Source organism: Microcaecilia unicolor, chromosome 7 (genome assembly GCF_901765095.1).
Source record: "Microcaecilia unicolor chromosome 7, aMicUni1.1, whole genome shotgun sequence".
In the NCBI taxonomy this organism is placed as follows: domain Eukaryota; kingdom Metazoa; phylum Chordata; class Amphibia; order Gymnophiona; family Siphonopidae; genus Microcaecilia; species Microcaecilia unicolor.
The window spans coordinates 246,272,018-246,295,433 of NC_044037.1; the positions used below are offsets into that span (position 1 = coordinate 246,272,018).

The 23,416-nt window shown below is 41.3% G+C and overlaps 1 protein-coding gene across 1 annotated transcript in view; it reads right to left on the reverse strand.

Moving 5' to 3' along the window:
- Positions 1-23,416, reverse strand: part of GALNT5 (polypeptide N-acetylgalactosaminyltransferase 5) — a 120,810-nt gene that overhangs the window by 18,693 nt on the left and 78,701 nt on the right. Inside the window, exons 7-9 of the mRNA XM_030210090.1 lie at positions 15,779-16,102; positions 7,086-7,166; positions 3,126-3,287 (exon numbers count right to left, since the gene is read on the reverse strand). Of these exons, the coding sequence (XP_030065950.1) occupies positions 3,126-3,287; positions 7,086-7,166; positions 15,779-16,102 (567 nt within the window). The remainder of the gene's footprint in view (positions 1-3,125; positions 3,288-7,085; positions 7,167-15,778; positions 16,103-23,416) is intronic.

The following is a 23,416-nucleotide window of genomic DNA, read 5'->3' on the forward strand; positions in this document are numbered from 1 at the left end:
ACACTGAGGAGCTGGACTGGATACCAAGAGAGATATGTCTCAGCTCAGTGTAAGTTCCCTATCTCCACCTGCTGGTTGATGGACACAAGTATCTCACTGGTTCTGGAATAGTGGGAAACTATGGGGCCCTTTTACGAAGGTGCATAAGTGCCTACGAAAGTCCAAAGCGTATCAAATTTGAACTACCTCCCAGCTACCGCATGCCCCGAGTGGTAATTCTATTTTTGATGCGTGTCCAAAACACGCAGCAGAAAATAATTTCTATTTTCTACCGCTTGGCGCTAACCAGGTGGTAATCGGCAGTGTATGCACACTGATGATTACCACCCAGTTAACGCATGAGGCCTTACACTGCTAAGTCAATGGGTAGCGGTAAGGTCTCAGGCCAAAAATGGACGCGTGCTGGTTTTAATTTTGCCGCACGTCCGTTTTCGGTCACAAAAAAAAAGGTCTTTTTTCCAGGTGCACTGAAAATTGGGCTTGCGAACGTCCAATACACGTGCCTACACCAGCGCAGGCCATTTTTTGGCACACCTTAGTAAAAGGACCCCTATGCAATGGAAATAGCAGCACTGTTTCAGCAAACTTACTGGAATTGCACTATACTGGACCTAAGTTTTCCATATTTTGATCATATTTCTAAGGTCAACAGAATTATGCTGAGTAGTTTGAACATGCAGGAAAGCAAAGAAACTCCACTGTGCAAATTCATGAAAGCTTCACACATCCCTATTCATACTTTCATGCATTAAATATATGTAATGCCATTTGATTTCCTCAAGTTGCTTCATATTAAGAGGGGAGGACAAGATTTTTGGATAACAAAACTTTGCATGAGAGATCTGTGATACATCCCTATATATATATATATGGAAACTTGTGATGGAAGTTAATATTACTCAGATAGCTTTTCTTAGTGATAAAGCCCCAACATCCACTCCTACCAGTGGACGTGTTGACCTCCTCGTATCTAAATGATACCTGTTGTTATAAATGTCCGATAGCTTATTTTGCCTCTTTTTTCTGGTGCTATGGGAATATTCATTTTTCCCTAATCTCTCCTATATTTAGGCTTCATCCGTATTATTGTGGATTTATTGTGAGTTATATTATCTTGTATAATAAATTAGCCTCACGTGTTTTCTCACATTCTCTCTCTCTTTTTTTTTTTTTGCTGGTTGAATGTATTTGATAATTTCTTATGCAAGTGGCTGCTTGTAATTTTTTTGTTCAAAAATAGAAAATATTTAAAAAAATATATTACTCAGATAGCATTTTCACAGTGAAAAGTGGGTATGTTCCCAGCCTACTCAGGAAATGCCTAGTGTTCTCATGATAGAGGTGGTGAGGCCCGGTTTTCCTTGAATAAGCTTATCTGCAAAAAACAGTGACTTGGCAATAAAGCATCCTGGCACAAGTTATATGTTCTGGATCCAGACAAAATAAAATATACAGAAGTTTAGCTTTCTTACACAAAGGATCACTTATCACCTGTTACACTCTGCCTTAATTCTATATCTCTGCACACCCACCGGCAAGGTACGTGCCATCATGTCATGGCTTGTACTGTTATGCCAGTCAGTATTTTATAAGAGGTCATTTATGTAGGTATGTGGCCACATATGTGCGGGAAAGACTTTATAAAATTACCTTCTTTGTGATCAAGGAAAAATGCTTTGTACAATGGCCCCTTAGTTCAGTCTTTGAAAATGTAACCCATGACAGAATTCTTCATTGTTTAGCTACTGTTTTCACATGATCATCCTCTTCCCGAAAACCCTCATGACTCCCATAAAAAATTACGGGGGCTTCCTTTACTGATTTCTTGTGAAAACTGGATCTGAACAAGACAAGGGTAATTTTATAACAGTTTGCCTAGGTAGGAAGGCCAACTAGGTGCTTATTACAAGCCTATTTTATTAAGATACAAACATGACTATGTTTCTTTATGAACTTATTCCACCAAAGCCAGAGAAATTACGATTTTAATGCAGCTGTGTATATTTACATCATCTGGGCGCAGCTGCAAATATACATGGCTGAATTTATTTATTTATTTGTTACATTTGTATCCCACATTTTCCCACCTATTTGCAGGCTCAATGTGGCTTACATAGTACCGTAAAGGCATTTGCCAAGTCCGGTAGAGGAACAAATACAATTAGATGTTAGAGTCAATAGGATTTACACACATAGGATTGTAAATGCTGCTTTATGCATATCTGAAACCCAAACAGTGCTTCTAAAATAAGCATCACATGCATACATTGAGTAAAGTAGGTGGCATGAGGTAATTTTACAGCTGGTCATCTGGACTGAGAGGGCAAATAGATGCCTATTTGAAACCTATTGTATAAAGACACGTGAAAAAGTGGCTGGCACAGTTCTTAGCACGTGTGTTTCCTACAAAATGGACGCAATTTAATTTGTGCCTTTAATGGCCATGTGTTAATTTCCCAATTAGCTCCTGGCTATTACTACGTGGGCCCTTTCTGCCACCTATTTTCTAGGCGCAAAGGGCTCCCACGCTAACCCCCCAGTAATCGGGCAGCGTGCGTCAATTTGCCTGCACCACCTGATTAATGCAGGGCACGTCTACTCTCTACCTCCATACAAGCCCCCCTCCATAAAACATATTTGATTTTTTAGCGTGGGACTGGCGAGCGGTGCTCCAAGTACTAAACCCCCCTGTTTACTAAGCCATGCTAATGGCAGCCGCTGTAAAATGGCCACATTTCCATTTTTCCTATTAATGGCTGGGCACTAATTTCTAAATTAGCACATAAACCCTTACCTGTTTAGTAGGCAGAAAGGGATCATGCACTAACCACGAGCTAATAGTTGGCATGTGGCAATGTAGCTGCACGAATCAATTAGCACTGGGCGCATCTACTCTCTGCCCCTAAACATGTCCCCAGGTGTCTGAACTATTGCAGGGCGCCTGAGCGTGCTCCGCGGTAGTGCATTTTGGTGCTTATTGCTGCTTTGCAAACCCTTTATTAGATTAGAACTTATAGGTCTTCACCTATAAAAGGGTTTTTCTGCAGGCTCCCTCTCTCTATTCACTGAACAGTTAGAAAGCTATGATAAGGCTGATCCTTCAGATATTTTAAAGCTGTACTTACCAGCAATGGTTGAAAAGTTATCAGAGATTTATGCAACCACCGAAGATTGTTGTTCTTATTATCACAAGGTTGGAGTGCCAAAATACCTTTCAGTTCCACTGGTGCGATGCAGAAGTTCTGATGCTTAATTAATCTTAACCAAGTATAACTGAATTGTTGGTTCTGTGGAGAAAAATAACTATCTTATGATGACCAATGTTTAATATGATAGTCTATATTCTCCCCTCCATGTCACCATTTTCATAATACAAATCAGAATGCCATTTTCCTATGTTTGGAAGGAGGTTTATACTGAACAATCACACTCCTTGCCATTTTGTTTACTTTAACTTACTTACTTCACTATACAACTCCATCCTGTGTGTTATATTTACTTAAAAATGTCAACACTTCCTCTTTCGTCTCTCAATTCTCTTTTGGAGCTAGCAACCACTCTTGATGGTTTAAGTTTGCCATATGCTGGTGGCGTTATATTGACGACATTTTTATGTTATGGGGAGGCACTCAGGATCAATTATAGCAATTTGTGAATTATTTGAACTGTTGCCATAACACCATTAAATCTGATGTACATAGCAGTTATTCAGGAATTTCTTTTTTGGATATTTGGATTACTAATGAAAATGGGAAATTGAACACATCGGTATTAGATTTGTAGACGTTTTTTGGTATTGGTGATATTGAGTTCTACAGATTCTGTTTATTATAGTGGTAATTGAAATCACCCATTATTATAATGTTGCCCAGTTTTCCGGCTTTCCTCATTTCTGTAAACATTTGTTCTTCCATCTGTTCATTCTGTTCTGGCGGACAGTAGTAGAAACCTACCAGTATACTCTTTCCTGTCACACATGGAATTTCTATCCACAAGGATTCTACGCTGCTATCTGTTTTATGTAGCATATTTATTTTGTTTGACTCAATTTTTTCTTTTAACATATAGTGCAACCCCCCACCTCAATTTGATCCACTATGTAATTGTGATATAATTTGTACCCTGACAAAAGTGTCCTACTGATTGTTCTCCTTCCACGAGGTCTCTGAGATACCTATCATATCTACCTCTTCATTTAGTGCTATATACTCCAACTCTCCCATCTTATTTTTTAGGCTTCTAGCATTTGTATATAGACACTTCAAATTGTGTTTTTTCCTAGCATGTACAAGCTGCTTTGAAGTTGAAGGGGATTATGTGCATCCTTTACTCTGTTCTCCCATTAAACACTCCTGGCTTTCTTTCACCATTATTGAAACCGATCTTTTGGGATTCCATAAATGTCCTGTTTCAATAGTATCCTTCGAGGATACTCCACACTGAACCATGCGCTTCTGGGCGTCTGTCGGCTTTCCCTTCCATTTTTGTTTAAAAGCTGCTCTATCTCCTTTTTAAAAAGTGAGCGCAGCAGCCTTGTTCCATTCCGGTTAAGGTGGAGTCCATCCTTTTGAAACAGATTCCCCCTTCCCCAGAATGTTGTTCAGTTCGTAACACATCTAAATCCCTCATCCTTGCACCATTGTCTCAACCACGCATTGAAGACTGAAGAGCTCTGCCTGCCTCTTGGGTTCTGCATGTGGAACAGGGAGCATTTCCGAAAATGCTACCCTGGAGGATCTGGATTTCAGCTTTCTACCTAACAGACTAAATTTGGCTTCCAGAACCTCCCTCCCACATTTTCCTATGTCATTGGTACCCACATGTACCAAGACAGCAGGCTCCAACCCAGCACTATCTACATATCTTATCTTGGTGACGCGTAAGTTCCACCACCTTTGCACCAGGCAGGCAAGTGACCAGGCAATCGTCATGCCCACCAGCCACCCAGCTATCTACATGCCTAATGATTGAAACACCAACTACAATAGATATCTTAACCCTTCCCTCCTGGGAAGAACTCCTGGAGACTTATCCTCAGTGCGGGAGGATATTGTATTCCTGCTGGGCAGGTCCTGGCTATAGGATTACTTCCTACTTCACCAGGGTGATGCTCTCCTTCTAGGAGACCACCCTCCTCCAAGGCAGCAAAGGGGCTGCTAGACTGGAAGTGGGACTTCTCTACAACGTCCCTGTAGGCCTCCTCTATGTACCTCTCTGTCTCCCTCAGCGCCTCCAAGTTTGCGATTCTAGCCTCAAAAGAACACACTCATTCTCTGAAAGCTGGGAGCTCTTTGCATTGAGCACATACATATAATGTCATGATTATGACTGTTTTCCTGGTTTGTGCTCCCCTCGTCCTCTGGTGGCCAGTACCAGTGACTGCTATAGACTAGCTGTTGCTGTTTCCCAAGCCTGTGTCAGAGGCCGGGCCGGATCTTCCTGTCTGCCAGAATTGCTTGCCTTGTTTGTCCATAAGCAGCACCCGTACTGCTTATGGACAAACAAGACAAGCACCCGTACTTGTCTTGGGATTCCTGCAGCTGATCCTCAGCAGGTGATGGTCTTTATTAAGCATCTGTGGGCTTTGCTACTTGGCCTTTGCATTGCCAAAGGTCTCTGGGTGAGTTGGTGTGCTCTGTTGCACTTCTGCCTAGTTTAGCTTCTTGTCTGAATTCCTTGTCTGGTTCTTGTTCAGTCTGTGTTGGTTAGCTTAAGTTTTATTACTTCCTAGTCTTGTTTCTTGTCTGTTAATCTTGCCTGGTTCCTGTTCAGTCTGTGTGTAGTTTAGCTTTTAGCATACTGATTGTATCTCTCCTAGTGGCTGCTTGACAGCTTTCAGTCCCTGTTCCTTAGTCTGTCTGTTTTCTGCCTAGTGTTGTGTTATTTGTTTGTGAGTCCTAGCCTAGTATTCTGCCTTGCCTCTCATGTTTATTCCTTTCCCCTCTGAACCCTAACTCTGCTTCAGTCTAGCTTGTTCCTGTACCGTGTGTCTTGTGTGGAATCCTGAAGTCCTGCAGGCCACCCGCACCTAGGGGCTCAACCTCTGGGGAACGGCGGCCACTGCAGGTGAAGTCCAGTTGGTCCAGTCCTGTCTTTCCAGCTTTGCTTGCCTATAGCTTAGTTACACTCCAATCTCTAGCCCTGTGTGTTCTTGCCTTGTTTGTCTGCATCTGCAGCTCCTGTCTTTGTTTGTTTGGTAATCCAGTTCTGGTTGGGGGTTTTTGCCTGCTGCTGCCGCTTTAAGGCAGTAGCCCAAGGGCTCACGTTTATCCCAGTGTCAGAGAAGCCAGAGATCGTGACATATAACCTCTTGCCAACTACTACTACTCCTCTTGCTGCTGGACTGCTGTATGCATCTTAGCATTATTGTGTTGTTTAAACTTCTTAAAGTACTAGGGATATTAGATTAATATAAAGAACCTTAAGATTATATGGTATATTGTGTGATTTAGTGTTTAATGAAAACTCCCCTCTTGTTATCCTAATTAGAATAATTATAAGTGAAGACGTGCTAGGGGTGGGCAGGAGTTCGGGAGGGTGGATGGGAATAAAGGCTGAACTAGGCCCTGCTGTGCTTTTTCTGTTAATGCTATGGTTCAAGTTTTAGAAACTATGAGGGAAAAGGTAGGGAGACTAGTTAATAAAGTTTACTTTTTAAAATTCTGTCTTTATCAATAAACCTACCTTACCTCTTTTAAACCTCAACCTTTAAATCATCAAAGGCTGGAAGATTTTTATATTAATGTCCATGTGGATGTGTTCAATAATGCAGGTTTAGTATGAAAGCTGAATCATTTAAAAGCTAATAAATTGGACACACAGCTTGGTCACTGTAAAGAGGTAAAATGTTATCTGAGAGTGCAGATCATATGTGAGGCAGCTAGAAGAAAACAGAAAAGAACTGCACATTTAGGCTGAATTTAGTATAGACAGCTGGCTTCACAGTTTGTAAAGGAAAGGAATGGTGATGCTAAATTGAATCATTGAAAATGTAACCCCAAACAGCATGCAACTAGTGCATTTTATAAAAGTTATACCTGACAACAAATATAGCAATTAAGATGGAAAAAACTTGCATAGCCTACCTTGCTGAAAACATCACAGGTCTCAAAAGTAATGGTGAAGTTTTGAACGCAGACACACTGACCCAATGCCACACTAGCAAGCTGGAGAACAGAAAGAGGACAGAGACCACAGTAAGGGACTGCAAAGGACACTGGCAAACTTACCAAGATAGAAATGTGTTTTGCTGAAACATAAACCTGTAATGAGCTTGGGGGCCAATGCTCCTCAAGGTTCACAGTACAGTTTCCCACACTAAACATGCACGGTAAACTATTTTTTTTCTTTTGAACACAGCTGTGGGGTAATTAATGACCGCATTTAAATGAAGTCCGAGCTAAGGTTTCAGCACCAGTGCCACCCTGTCTAACCTGCATGGAAACCCAGAGTTAACAGTCTGTTAATGCCTGAGATACTTTTGAACATTGGCCCCTTGGAAAGGTAGCAAGGGTACTGGGTGACATACCATGTGCTATGTTTGTTAAGTGCTAGCTGTAACAGAAACTTAAGCCAGCTAATGCACATGTATAGAAAGAGATCAGAGAGAGGATTTGGTCATGAAGTCAACAAATGCTTTCAATAGAATGTCTTCCTGGAATCCTGAGAATGGCTTGTGCAAATTTTATTTTTTGTTAGAATTATGTTTCTGCTTTCACAAAGCCTGCATCATGCACTTTAAATTCCTGTTGTAAAACCAAAATATCTCTATCTGTAAAACCAGTAGCAAGTGGAGAGCAGCAGGTCTGACAGCACATCATGTCCCTACCTCTTATTGTCTCAGATAGTTAAAAAGTAAGGCACATTTTTTAGCTAATTGCTTTATTTAGACTTATATCTGTTTCTGACCAGAAAGTAAATAAACCAGAAACTGTTTTTTTGTATCCTAGCCTGGCAATTGGGAAAAGGCTTTAATATATTGGTTGTAGAATTCTTCACCACTGATTACTTCAAGACTGTGCTTGTTGTTTCCTTATTCTCTTTTCTGTGCTAAACCAGCTCTCATGTGTCACCTTCCCTAGCATTTTTAAAAGCAAAGAAATGATAGGTTTAATTCACTTCAAGATGCTAATACTACTCAGTCCATGGGAAGATACACTCTTTTCTTAACAGAATGACTCTAGTTCTCTCGCTCTCAAGTAGTTTAAAAGCAAGTGGTGTATAAGGATCAAGGATCATACAGAGGCGTTAAGTTCTTTTCAAGGGGTCTGACTAAGTACACACACATTCCAGCTTATTTTCAAAAGAGAAAGACACCCATATTTCGATCCAAATCAGGAGATGGGCGCCTTTCTCCCGTGGGCGCCCAAATCGGTATAATTGAAAGCCGATTTTGGGCATCTCCAACTGCAATCTGTCGCGGGAATGGACAAAGTTGACGGGGCGTGTCGGAGGCATGGAGAAGGCAGGACTGGGGTGTGTTTACGGCTGAGAGATGGGCGCCCTCGGCCGATAATCGAAAAAAGAAGGGTGTCAGAAGCGAGAATTTGGGTCACTTTTTCTGGACCGTTTTTTCTCACAAACAAGTCCCCAAAAAGTGCCCCAACTGCTCAGATGACCACCGGAGGGAATCGGGGATGACCTCCCCTGACTCCCCCAGTGGTCACTAATCCCCTCCCACCCAAAAAAAAGAACTTTAAAAACTTTTTTTTCCAGCCTGTCATACCCAGCTCCATCACAGCAGTATGCATCCTTGGAGCAGTTGTTAGTGGGTGCAGTGGACTTCCGGCAGGTGGACCCAGGCCCACCCCCTACCTGTTACACTTGTGGTGGTAAATAGGAGCCCTCCAAACCGCCCCCAAAACCCACTGTACCCACATTTAGGTGCCCCCCTTCACCCATACATGCTATGGTAATGGTGTAGAGTTGTGGGCAGTGGGTTTTGGGGGGGATTTGGGGGGCTCAGCACCCAAGGGAAGGGAGCTATGGACTTGGGAGGTATTTAAAAATTTTTTTTCTTTGTTGCAAGTGCCCCCTAGGGTGCCCGGTTGGTGTCCTGGCATGTGAGGGGGACCAGTGCACTACGAATCCTGGCCCTTCCCAAGGCCAAATGCCTTGGATTTGTTCATTTTTGAGCTGGGCGCCTTCAGTTTCCATTATCGCTGAAAAACGATAACACCCAGCTCAAATCCGCCCAAATCCGATGTATTTGCCCAGCACAAACCGTATTATCGAAAAAAAGATGGACGCCCATCTTTTTCGAAAATACGGTACCCCTTCACGTACCCGTCCTCGGAGATAGACTCCCATGGAGATGGGCGTTCGCGTTCGATTATGCCCCTCAATGTCTGCTGTGCAGCTAACACATGGTAACAAATAGAGAACTCACAAATATAAAATATTGGAGAATAAAATTACAAAATAAATTCCCCCAAAAGCAATTTTGTTCAGAATATTGAAGGAAGAAAACTGTAGTAAAACAGCTAATTAAAAAAAAAAATGAAATCTCAAAAAAAGTAGCAGAAGAAAACAATTCCTACCCAGGAGAAAAAAACTGCTGTTACAAAAAACAAAAAACAAAAAAAAAACTAGTGCTATCATTTGTAACAAAAACTGCCAAACAGTTTCTTCACAATCAATGTTCATACATAGCCAGCTTTTCCTCCTGATGAAGAATGTGAAACGAGGGGGACGCTTGATGAGGATTATGGATTCTGTGCTACATGAGATCTGTAGTGGATTTACCAGCTGAGGATACCTGGACTGTGTTTTGTCGGGATTTCTCATTTGAGAGCTAAGTATTTTTTTTCTGTGCACAGGCTCAGTACTTTTTCGTTGTAACTTCTCTGGCTATATATGAATATTGATTGTGAAGAAACTGTTTGTCAATTTTTGTTACAAATGGTAGTGTTCATTTTTTTTTTGAAACAGCAGTTTTTTCTCCAGTGTACGAGTTGTTTTCTGCTGCTACTTTGTTCGAGGCTTCTTTGAAACCAGTGTCAGCTAACTTAGGCCTAGATATTCAATGGCAGGTCTTGTCCGGGCACTGGCACTGAATAGACAGCCTTGACTGAACTGCTCCTGGCCGCACAAACTTATTCAGCCAGGACCCACATAAGCGCATCTGTCAGTTTCTCCCTCTCCCCTGCCAATTTCTGTACCCGTTCACAACCACCCTTGAACAGACCTCTAGACTGCTAGACTTCTAGACCATTAGAACTTGTGGCACCATTTTACCTTAGGAAGCTACTAGAGACAGGACCAAGTGAGGCTCGCTCTTCCCCAAGCTATCCCACTGAACTACCAGGGATGCAAGGTAGGCTGGGGGGGGGGGGGGGGGGGAGGAAATCTGATCTCTGATGAGAGATTAGGGGGGGTCTGATCTCAGAAGGGGGTTTGGTATTATATCTCATCTATGGGGGAGAGGGATCTCGGAAGGGTAAGTGACCTCAGTGACGGGGAGTGGCAGAAGTGAAGGGAGTGCATCCATATCTTTGGCCACTACCTGGAAGCAATGTAGGTGCCGGCGGATATTCAGTGCCAGCACTCGCATAGCTGCTGGCTCCTCCCTGACTCTGCACTTGGAACTCCTCTCTCCTGCCCACTTTAGAAATGTCTGGTCAGTGCTGATATTCAGCGGCACTGCCTTGTTAAGTTATTGGCAGTCGGCCTGCTAAGCATAATTACTTTGAATATCAAACCCATTGTTCTTACCCACTGATATGGACATTTTGCAAACTGCTCCCTGTCTACGAGCATAAAATTATTTCTATTTTTTAACATGCACAATTTGATCCAATGGTATGGAAGTGGCTTCATGTTTGTGTGTATGTGTGTGGGGGGGGGGGGCAACAACCACCGCCATGGCTCTTTCTTTCTTTAGCTTTTATCATTAGGGTCCGCATTCCATACCTGGGCAGATAACGCAAATGCATCCATACTGTCTGCTGAGGAATGTAATGCAGGCCTGTGTGGTATCTACCCCAGGCATTAAATACAGCATAGACTATGGCTATACCCCCTGCATTTACCGCACAGGCTTTGCACTTACTGCACCTTAAATTTAGCAATAAGGGTGTGGTAAATGCAAAATCTTACCACGCTTTAGCAAAAGGGCCCTTAATGTGTTTATGTTCTGCATCTTTCAACATACATATCACCAGTGCTTTTTTTGCAGAAAAAAAGGTGCCAGTACTCATTATGGGCAGGGTCACCACATATGGATTCACCCCTATTATAGCCACACCCACATTAGCCACACCCCTTATACCAGCCATGGCGCATATAAACAGACATCATTGAAAATATTATACTAGTATAGGAGAGAAAAATAACGTGATTTTTTTTCATTAGAAATAACTTCTGTAAGCTGTTACAGCTCCAGTATACCCAGTGCAAAATAAGACAGCAGATGAAAATTCTCAAATTGGACATATTCCAAACACTAAAATGAAAATAAAATGATTTTTTTCTACCTTTGTTGTCTGGTGACTTTGTTTTTCTATCCATTATTGGTCCCGGTCTCTGTTTCTGTTGCTCTCTATCTGTTCTCTTAACTCCATTTCCAGGACTTCCTTTCCATTTGTTTCTTTACTTTCTTCCTTTCTTCTTCATTTCTTGCCCTACGTCCATAAGTAAAAGCTGGGTCCTCCTCCGTGGAATTGACTGGAGGAGATATAACGTGGATCCAGCTTTTGCCTATTTTCTCCATCCATGTGCAGTTTTTCTCCTCTCTTTCCTTTCCCTCATCTCCATCTATGTGCATCTTCTTCTTTTTTCTTTCCTCCCCTCCATCCATGTCCAGCACTTCTCCTCTCTCTTCCCCTCCATCCATGTCCAGCACGTCTCCTCTCTCTTCCCTCCCCTGTATCCATATAAAGCAATAATTCTCCCCCCCTCTCCTCCATCCAAGTCCAGCATTTCTCCTCTCTCCCCACAAACTCCTCCATCCTCCATGTCCAGCAATTCTCCTCTATCTCCTGCTCTCCTCTCCATCCATTTCCAGCATTTCTCCTCTCTCCCCTGCCCTCCCCTCTCATCCATATGCATCTCCTTCCTGTCTTCCCTCCCCTCCATCCATGTCCAGCATGTCTCTTCTCTCCCCTTCCCTCCCCTCCCATGTCCAGCGATTCTCCTCTCTCCCCTGCCCTCCCCTGCCATCCATGTCCAGTGATTCTCCTCTTCCCCCTGTCCTCCCCTGCCATCCATGTCCAGCGATTCTCTTCTCCCCTGTCCTCCCCTCTCCTCCATCTCCATGTCCAGCTATTCGTTCAAACGCTTGCTGTCCCCCCGCCCTCAGCTCCCCGACTTTCTGTTTGTGCAGCCGTGCTCCCTGCCTTGAAATCTTTAGTTTACCCGAAGTCGTGGCGAACTGGCAGTAAAAGCAGCAGGCAGGCAGGCACTGGCAGCCAGGCTTGTGGAAAGGAAATTATATCAGAGGAAGGAGGGACGCGCTAGAGGGAAGGGAAGAGATGAGGAGGTGAGCCTGCCTGCTGTTTTTACTGCCAGTTTGCCGCGACTGCGGGTAAATTAAAGATTTCAAAGCAGGGAGCATGGGTGCACGAACAGAAGGGAGCGGGCAGGTGAGTTGGACCTCACAAAAAAGGTGCCGGTATGCCGTACTGGCACGTACCGGCACAAAAAAGCACTGCATATCACTTATTAGAAAGATGAATGCTAAAAGTGGATAAGAAATGTACAGAATAAGAGCACTCCTTTCCAGAAGCAGGGCTTATGGCACCACTAATACACATTTTTTTTCATGTCCAGAAACAGGTTCTCAAAACTGACATTCTTATCCACTGCAATCATTATTAAGGTTTCAGTGCTGTAACATGTAGAGATATTCAAATGTTTTAAACTGTATCCAGCTAACAGTAGTTTGGGTATATTAGAACATTCCTGAGATGTCAAACACTGTTTTATACTGCCCTCTTCCGCTCAGTTTATGAAAAGTAGTAGTATCTTCTCTGAGAACTTTCAGAGGAACTAAAAGAAGCCCAAGGAATAACCATGTGAAGGAAAAATATAAAAAGTGGAGAGTAAAGAAGAACAGAAATTGAAAATCTTTATGTAATTCATATTTGATACATACATACTGAAGCGTGTGTGTGGGGAGGGGGGAGTCTGGTATTAGGGGCTCCTCATTTTATTATCATGCTTCCAGACTAGCAAAAGAAAATACTATGCACCTGGATTCTTTTACTTTGAAGATTTTAACAAGTTAAAAAATAGATTTATAGCACCCTCTAGTGGTGATTGATTAGAATTAGAACACTGGAAGATGGTGTAACTTTTAACGTGCATATCTGTGAAAACTATTTCAGAAAGCTCTACGAATCTCTCAAGTTCTGATTCAAAATCAAAAACATTATGGATGTGTTAAACTATTACAGAGTCATTGAAAAATTCCATAACAATAAGAAGATACAAATAGCCATACTGGGTCAGACCAATGGTCCACCTAGTCCGGTATCCTGTTTCCAAAAGTGGCCAATCCAGGTCACAAGTACCTGGAAGAAACCCAAATAGTAGCAACATTCCATGCTACCAGTCCCACGGCAAACAGTGGTTTCCCCCATGACTTTATAATGCAAAAAAAAAACCAGTGGCTTCCTTCAGAACTTACTTTCCGTATCTCCTCTTGGATGCTTCTGCTTGCTTTCACTTTGGTGCAATTTAGTTTGCATCACTTATTCATCTGACCTACTTCAACCAGTCTTTAATTCTACATCGAAAGTTTATCTTTCTAAAATCTTACATTCCCTGCCCACTGCCAGGCCTAATTCATTGCACATTTTTTCTATAGACACAGAGTGGGAGAAAAGTTCTAGTGGTGTTAAAAAAATCTTTCCTTGTCAAATGCCTGAATTTAGCCCTCTGAATTCACTAGGGGAGAAATGTAATTGTTGAAAAATGGAAGCCTTTAAGGGGGAATTTCTATAACTGAGTGCTTTCACAGTAGAAGCCTATTCTATAAAGGTCCCCAGGTTTTCAATCGCCTAAAAGTTAGGTACTCACACTAATGCCAGCCATACAGCTGTTGGAAGTGCGCATAGCTAAATGAAGCAGGGATGCGAATAACTTACAGTATTCTGTAAGTTACGTGTGTGAAAGCCCCCTTCCCTTACTCTGCCCCCCCCCTGCATACTCCCATTGCATATTTCCAAAAGAGCACTTAAACATCAGGCTAGCACGAACACGGGTAAGTGCTCATATAAGCATGCAAATGCTAGTATTGTAAACATTTATGAATGTAACACTCATGAAAATATGTGCATCTAGGTTACGGAATTCCCCTTTAAAGTCTTCCTAGAGCACATTCATGATTTAGCCAGCTAGCACTGAAATTCCATAGTTAAGTTTAGGTGGGCCACATGGCAGTTCTCAATCTGAATAGCCTTAATCTCATCGGCCACATTTCAGAAGTCTACATTTAGATTGTAAACATTGAGAATGTGATTAACATTGCTAACTAAATTTTAGCTGATGATCTTAGGAGGAATCTGTCACATAGAAAATTAAACCTTATGATGTAAATTCTGAAATGGGCCAGATACACTTAAGATTGATGACTAATATTTATTTACAGATGTTAAGCATAACTTCTGCAGTTTACAACTGAAAATTCCCTACATCTTGCCAGTCAAATAACACTAGTTGGTTAAGTCACGATCTCGCCCTGGGCATGGCTCCTGGAACCACTTATTTTTGAATGACTAAATTTAGTGGGCCACTGAATTTAGGTAGCTAAATTTAGCTGCTCAGAGGAGGTAAATTTGTAACATCAGAGGTTTAACCAGCTACTCTCAAAGTTAGCAAGTCAACCCTTGGAAAATCTACCCCATAAGTACTGATTACATCGGTGGCACTGTTGTACCTTAGTGTCTTAATGACACAGTGTGATAAAATAGTGGGTTTGTAAGCCTGTAAACTGTATTATTTCTTGAAGTGTGTTTCTCTAGTTGGGCCAGCAGATGGTGCATGTTTTATGTTTTAAGGTGTTACAGAGAAATGATTGCTCCTTCTCTGGTTTAACACAAAGAGGAAGTAACCTGCAGTGATGTGGCCAGCTACTTTTAAAAAATATTGTTCTGGGCTCTGATTGGTCCAGGAGCTCAAATTCAGTCTGGAAATATTGGATTTTTCTCCAGTCTCAGTTTGGAAGTAGAGAGAGAAGGACCTCTTTACTGAGACTCTGTGAGCAGTTATATTTTCTGTACTTCCCAGGCACTATCCAGGTAGTGATAAAATATTTAGATAGTTTTATAATTGATCCTTATTCAGTACCTGTTATTTGCCTGGTAATTTCCATCTGTTTTTTATAGTTCACTGTTTAATATATTTTATGACAATACACTTTTTTTTAGTTTATTGACTCTGCTTGTCTGGACTGACTAAGAATCCTGGTGGTTTGTGTGTTGGGTCTGTGAATGCTTTCTAGGAACTGCAGGAGCACTGGGTATGTGGCCCCAGTAACCTAGAAATCACCAGGGATAACTTGAGAGTGGGAGACTCGACCAGAGGCAGTTGGGACCCAGTCAGTGGGAGCAGGGTGCTAGTGTGGAGCACATGCCCAGATGCAGGCAGACCTGAGATGTGCTGGGGATAGACCCTCTAAATGGCCACAGGGTTAGCCCTAGGTGAGTGGCTAGGCGTTTTGTGACACAGAGAAAAAGAATGAGGAAGTAAGAGAGATATGAATAGCTGTAACTCTATATAGACAAATTCAAGTAAATAAATAAATAAATAAATAAATAAATAAATAAATAAAACTTACCACCCCATTAGCTCTTACTGTGGGAGCATGAAGGTCTGGGAAAACATTCTGCAAATACCACTTGAAAGTCTTACAATTTAAAGACTTTCGGAGTTCTTTTTGTTGAGTTAGGTCTCCAACATCAGAGCTTCGCATCAACAGGTGGGTACCATGACCATAAAAAATGTCTTTATATTCATCCAACCAGACCTCCGCAACACGGACCAAGTTCCTCTCTACTGTTTGAATGCGGTCTTTGGGAAAGCTGTATGGGTTATCATTTCTGAAGATGTGGCCAACTCTAGAGCAGGGGATGATTTCAATTTCTCCTCCGCACATCCAAACCTCATCAAGAAAAACAATAAAATGAGAATTTCATAATGGAAAATCCTAAATTCAGGTCCAGCACATTGTATTGTTAGAGCCATGTGGCTTATAAAGAAATGCATAATAGACTTTAAAAAGAGTGGAAACAGATACTTAGGGGTTTATATAATAATTATTAAAGTGCATTATCAATGAAGTGTGTGTAATTTAGCACTTACATACTAAAACTTCTACACCATGCAATTTGCACCTGGATTAGTTTCACTACTGAAGTACACAACAATAATACAAATTAGTTCAGAATATAATTGGCTCTTTAGGTATTAATATTGGATTTCCTATCTAGTATTAAGTAGAGAGGTGTGTATGATTTCTATCTAGTATTAATATCTGAAAAGTTTCACAAACTACTCATTGCAGGAAAGTTAACTACAACTTCTGTCTCATTCCATATTAGGATGGCTGAGTTAATACATGATAATCAAGGTGGCCTCCATTCACCTTTCCCAAATCCCTGAAAACAAGATTGTGCCTCTAGGCATTCTCCTTAGCACTCCTTGAAGACAACATCAGGTCTTTGAGCCCCAGAAGTTAACCCCTCCTCCCCTTTCAAGAAAAACAAGACTGGACCGTGCTACTCCTTTATCATCCTTGAAAAACTACCGACAGTTCAGGCATCCAGGCTCCCACGCCCTGATAAATATGACAGAAGGATGCCTCCATCTTCTTGAGATCTTGTATTAGGCTGGTTGAGTGCAGTTTAGAACAAAGACCTCTTATTATGAATTAAATGAAATTAGTTTAACAATTAATTTTTGCTAACCTAGGATCATCTAAAACTCAGACTGTAATTTATCATAATCAGCTTTGTCTATCATTATACACCAGAGATTTGCATTCTATATTAAATTCCACTAGTGGGTGTATGTCATACAGTGGGGGAAATAAGTATTTGATCCCTTGCTGATTTTGTAAGTTTGCCCACTGACAAAGACATGAGCAGCCCATAATTGAAGGGTAGGTTATTGGTAACAGTGAGAGATAGCACATCACAAATTAAATCCGGAAAATCACATTGTGGAAAGTATATGAATTTATTTGCATTCTGCAGAGGGAAATAAGTATTTAATCCCTCTGGCAAACAAGACCTAATACTTGGTGGCAAAACCCTTGTTGGCAAGCACAGCGGTCAGACGTCTTCTGTAGTTGATGATGAGGTTTGCACACATGTTGTTGGATTATTTGTAGTAAATAATTAGCAGATTTTAGTACACACAGCTTCAGCTTTAGAAATGTTAATTTCTTTCTTCATCTCTCTCTCATTCACCCCAGAATAATTCACTGCTGAGTCACTTTAAAGTTGAAGTAACAAAACATCTGTTTACTCACAGTTTGTAGTTAGATTATAATCAGACAGGCTTATATATACATAATACTATACATTTGGATTATCAGCTCTTTCATGTGCTTAGATGGTAATGGATGCTCACACCATGGATTCTCTCAGCTTAGGAGAGATCATGAGCTCCATATGCTGTGCCTAACCCCCACAGGAAGTTGCATGGGTGTGACCTCTCTAAGCAATTTACATCAGAGGTCACAGAGTAATCACAGAGAAAAGATTTCTGACAGGCAATGCATGTAAAATACAATACATTCCAACAAACCCCTTCTCATGCATAACTGTCATGCAATTATTAATTCATACAAAGTCCAAGCTTTATACGCAGATTCTCAAAACGTTCTCTGGGTAACGGTTTGGTCATGATGTCAGCTGTCATCTTACTGGTGTGACAATAGTCTAGCCTGATGACCCCTTCTTTTGCCAACTCTCGCACGTTGTGGTATTTCGTTGCGATGTGCTTGGTGCGTGACTGAACCTTGTCATTCTGTGACAGTCGGATGCAGCTCTGATTATCTTCCATTATCTGGATTGGTCTCTGTTCAGCTATTCCAAAATCCAGCAAAAGTTTTTCAATCCACATCAGTTCTCTGCACGCTTCCGATACGGCCACATATTCAGCTTCTGTAGAAGACAGACTCACAATACTTTGTTTATGACTGGCCCATGAAATTTGTACATTTCCATACATAAACACATATCCACTTGTGGATTTATAATCAGAATGATCCCCTGCCCAATCTGAATCACAGTAACATATTAGTTTTGGATTACTATTGGCTGAAATCTTTAATTTACAATCAATGGTACCTTTTAAATACCTTACCATCCTTTTAACTGCAGTCCAATCTGATTTGGTAGGTGAGCTGACCCTTCTGCTCAAAATTCCTACTGCATTTGCTATATCAGCCCTGTATGTGGTAGTTAGATATAAAAGCTTACCTATGGCTGATCTATATTGGATGTTATCTGGTAAAGGTTCTCTTACTGTTTCATCCTTCAGAAAATCAGTGATCATGGGAGTGCTTACAACTTGGGCATCTTGCATACCTAAACTTTCAATAAGCTCATTTATTTTCTGCTTCTGGCTTAGAAGATAAGAACCATCATTTTGTTTCTCAATTTCTATACCAAGATAGTATGACACATTACCAAGTTCTTTTATCTCAACATTCTGGTTTAAATATTTTACAATGTCCTTGTACTCTTGCTCACTTTCGCTTGCAATGAGCAGATCATCAACAAAAGCTAAAATGTATGCATATTGTCCATTTCTGCACCTAGTGTACAAGCATTTATCTGCTTCACCTTGCTTAAATCCTAAATTTGTCAATATTTCATGCAATTTGTCATTCCAACATTTTGCACTTTGCTTTAATCCATAAAGACCTTTGTTTAATTTACACACTAGCTGTCTTTGTTTTGTATTTATGAAACCTGTTGGCTGTTCCATGTACAAGTTATATCTCCATGAAGAAATGCTGTTTTCACATCAATGTGGTTGACTTGCATGCCTTTTGAGACTGCAATGCTCAGAAGTGTTCTAATTGTCGTGTGTTTCACTACAGGTGCAAACACTTCATCAAAATCTTCTCCATATTTTTGAAGATATCCCTTTGCGACTAATCTGGCTTTATACCTTTCCACTTTTCCTTGTGCATTCCTTTTTAACTTGAATACCCATTTGCATCCTATAGCTTTCTTGCCAGGAGGTAATTTTGTAAGAATCCAAGTATTATTTTTATCCAATGCATCAATTTCTTCTTGTGCAGCTTTACGCCATTCAGCAGCTTCTTCTGCTGGCATTTTCTCAATCTCATCCCATGTTAAGGGCTCTTGAGCTTCTGCTGACTTTGTTAGGTAAGACAGTCTTGGGGGTGGAACACCTTTGTTTTCCCTGGATGAGCGTCTGACAACAGGTTGGTCCGACCTTTCCGCATCCTCTAAATCTGAGAGTCCTTCTCCAATTGATTCCCCTTCTCCAACTGTACTGTCTTCTTCAATGATCCTTTCTGTGTCTGCTTCCTCTGCCTGTTCCTCGTTAGATACAGATGAGTTGCTTTCAGACATCTGCCTTGGTATGGCATTTATATACACTGGCATGTCTATTATGGTTCTAGTTTCATATTCTGGATGATAAGGCTCATCTGGGATAATCCAGCCTTTATCAACCCTTTTGTTTTCATCAAAATATGTAACATGTCTTATGCCAACAATGCCAGTTTTCAGATTCAAAATTCTATATCCTTTGTGTCCTGGAGCATAGCCAACTAAAATGCCCCTTTCTGTTGTGGAATCCAGCTTATGCCTTCTTTGCTTTGGTACATGAGCATATGCTGTACTTCCAAATGTTCTTATGTGTGACAGGTTTGGCTTCCTACCATGCCATGTCTCATGTGGTGTGCACTCAGCGCCTTTAGTTGGCATTCTGTTTTGTAGGTACACTGCTGTGAGAATGGCTTCCCCCCATAGTCTTTTAGGGAGATTGCTATCTGACAGCATACATCTGGTCATTTCCACAAGTGACCTAAATTTTCTCTCTGCAACAGAATTTTGCTCTGGTGTATAAGCTACTGTTGTGATATGCTGAATGCCTTCTTGTTCTAGAAATGTGCGCATGCTTTGTGAAGTGAACTCACCACCATTGTCGGTCTGAAGAACCTTTGGTTTTCTTTCAAATTTATTGCTCACCATGGCTACGTATTTCTTCAGCATGTCTGTGACTTGACTTTTTTCTTTCAGCAAATAGGCCACACAGTATCTAGAGAAATCATCCAAGAATATTAGCACAAATCTGTTATTTCCCAATGATGGGATATTAAACGGTCCACATAAGTCACTGTGTATTAAGTCCAGTACTTTATTACTCCTATTTCCTGTGTATGCAGGAAATGAGGGTCTCACACCTTTTTGAGTAACACAGTCTATGCATTTCTCCATTTTACCAGCATCTGCACTTATCTGAATGCCAGTGGCTAGTTGCTTACTGTAAAGATCCTGGATCACCTTAAATCACGATGTCCCAGGCGGCGGTGCCAGATTTCCAGACTACATTTACCATCATTCTTCCTTACTTGCGCCATATGTGAGGCTTCACCTGAAATGCTCAGTTTATAAACATCATTATGCATAAAAGCTTCAGCATACACTTCATCATTTTTAGAGATTGTGCACTTACTGTTTTCAAAATGAATCACAAATCCCTTCTTATCTAATGTAGATACACTAAGCATATTGCAAACTGCTTGGGGAATATACAACACATCACTTACAGGAATTTCTTTAACTTCATTAGACACTTTGCATTTTAAGAATCCAATGCCTTTTGCTTGGATCTGAGCAGTCCCTGCGTTTGCAGTATTAAGAATACCTTCTTCTGGACTCATTTCCTGAAAGAAATCCTTACAATTGGTTAAATGGCATGTGCTCCCTGAATCCAAAATCCAAGTACTTTCATTTGAATTATTATTTACCATAGTCAAAGATTTTTCTGCCATTAGAAAGCCCTTGTGTTTATCATTGTCTTTCATACATTTTCTGCTTGGAAAATTCTTTAGTTCCATTGGCTTAGGTGAGCTAGAGGGAGTGTTTTGTGTTTCCTTACACCATTTAGATACATGTCCCTCCTTTCCACATGAATAGCAAATCAGCTTGCCCTTGGGTGGAGTTTTTCCCATAGCTCCGCCTTCCTCTGTTCTTTGCCAAGAAATTTGTTTCATTTCTCTCTGACTTGCTTTGAGAACACATCTCCTCAGAATCATTTATTATGCATTCCTGCCTTAGTTTTGATGCTGCCTGTTCAAAAGATTGCCCTTCAATGGCTTCATTTACAGACCTAAAAACATCAAACTTCTTTGATAGTGAGGTAAAAAGAAATGCTCTTTTCAATGCATCACACATGGGAATTCCAGAAAGTTCTAACTTTTGAAATGAAGACATAAGATGCATAATGTGATCATTACATTTACTTTTATCCCTTAATTTGGTTTCATTCAACTCTGCCAACCAAATTGGTTGCTGTTTTGCATATGTAGTTGCATACATAGTTCTCAGTTTATATAAAATGTCCCTTGCTGTATCTTTTTCTTCCAGCAATATGGCTTGTTTCTCTGAGAGAGCTTCCAAAAACATGCACTTCACATAATAGTTTGCATTGTCCCATTCAGCCATATTTTCAGCTGTTCTGTCTTGGTCTAAGCATATAATTAATCCTTTTGCTTGAAGGAGACATATGAATCTTAATTCCCACTGCTGATAATTAAATTCAGTTAATTTAGGCACCTTGAGAGAGTAGAAAAATGGTGAATTTCCTCCCTCAGCCATTTTCTTAGCCTTCTGTCTTCTGTGTGTGTGGGGGGGGGGGGGGGGGGGGGGAGAGAGAGACAGACTGAATCTTTCTTTTAAAACTTAAGAGAAAAATGTGGCTTTTTTACTGCCTGGTAATATTTCTCTTCTTTTTTCAATTCCTGGGCCCATAACCCTTTTGTTGGATTATTTGTAGTAAATAATTAGCAGATTTTAGTACACACAGCTTCAGCTTTAGAAATGTTAATTTCTTTCTTCATCTCTCTCTCATTCACCCCAGAATAATTCACTGCTGAGTCACTTTAAAGTTGAAGTAACAAAACATCTGTTTACTCACAGTTTGTAGTTAGATTATAATCAGACAGGCTTATATATACATAATACTATACATTTGGATTATCAGCTCTTTCATGTGCTTAGATGGTAATGGATGCTCACACCATGGATTCTCTCAGCTTAGGAGAGATCATGAGCTCCATATGCTGTGCCTAACCCCCACAGGAAGTTGCATGGGTGTGACCTCTCTAAGTAATTTACATCAGAGGTCACAGAGTAATCACAGAGAAAAGATTTCTGACAGGCAATGCATGTAAAATACAATACATTCCAACACATGTCAGGAGGAATTTTGGTCCACTCCTCTTTGCAGATCATCTCTAAATCATTAAGAGTTCTGGGCTGTCGCTTGGCAACTCGCAGCTTCAGCTCCCTCCATAAGTTTTCAATGGGATTAAGGTCTGGTGACTGGCTAGGCCACTCCATGACCCTAATGTGCTTCTTCCTGAGCCACTCCTTTGTTGCCTTGGCTGTATGTTTTGGGTCATTGTCGTGCTGGAAGACCCAGCCACGACCCATTTTTAAGGCCCTGGCGGAGGGAAGGAGGTTGTCACTCAGAATTGTACGGTACATGGCCCCATCCATTCTCCCATTGATGCGGTGAAGTAGTCCTGTGCCCTTATCAGAGAAACACCCCCAAAACATAACATTTCCACCTCCATGCTTGACAGTGGGGACGGTGTTCTTTGGGTCATAGGCAGCATTTCTCTTCCTCCAAACACGGCGAGTTGAGTTCATGCCAAAGAGCTCAATTTTTGTCTCATCTGACCACAGCACCTTCTCCCAATCACTCTCGGCATCATCCAGGTGTTCACTGGCAAACTTCAGACGGGCCGTCACATGTGCCTTCCGGAGCAGGGGGACCTTGCGGGCACTGCAGGATTGCAATCCGTTATGTCGTAATGTGTTACCAATGGTTTTCGTGGTGACAGTGGTCCCAGCTGCCTTGAGATCATTGACAAGTTCCCCCCTTGTAGTTGTAGGCTGATTTCTAACCTTCCTCATGATCAAGGATACCCCACGAGGTGAGATTTTGCGTGGAGCCCCAGATCTTTGTCGATTGACAGTCATTTTGTACTTCTTCCATTTTCTTACTATGGCACCAACAGTTGTCTCCTTCTCGCCCAGCGTCTTACTGATGGTTTTGTAGCCCATTCCAGCCTTGTGCAGGTGTATGATCTTGTCCCTGACATCCTTAGACAGCTCCTTGCTCTTGGCCATTTTGTAGAGGTTAGAGTCTGACTGATTCACTGAGTCTGTGGACAGGTGTCTTTCATACAGGTGACCAT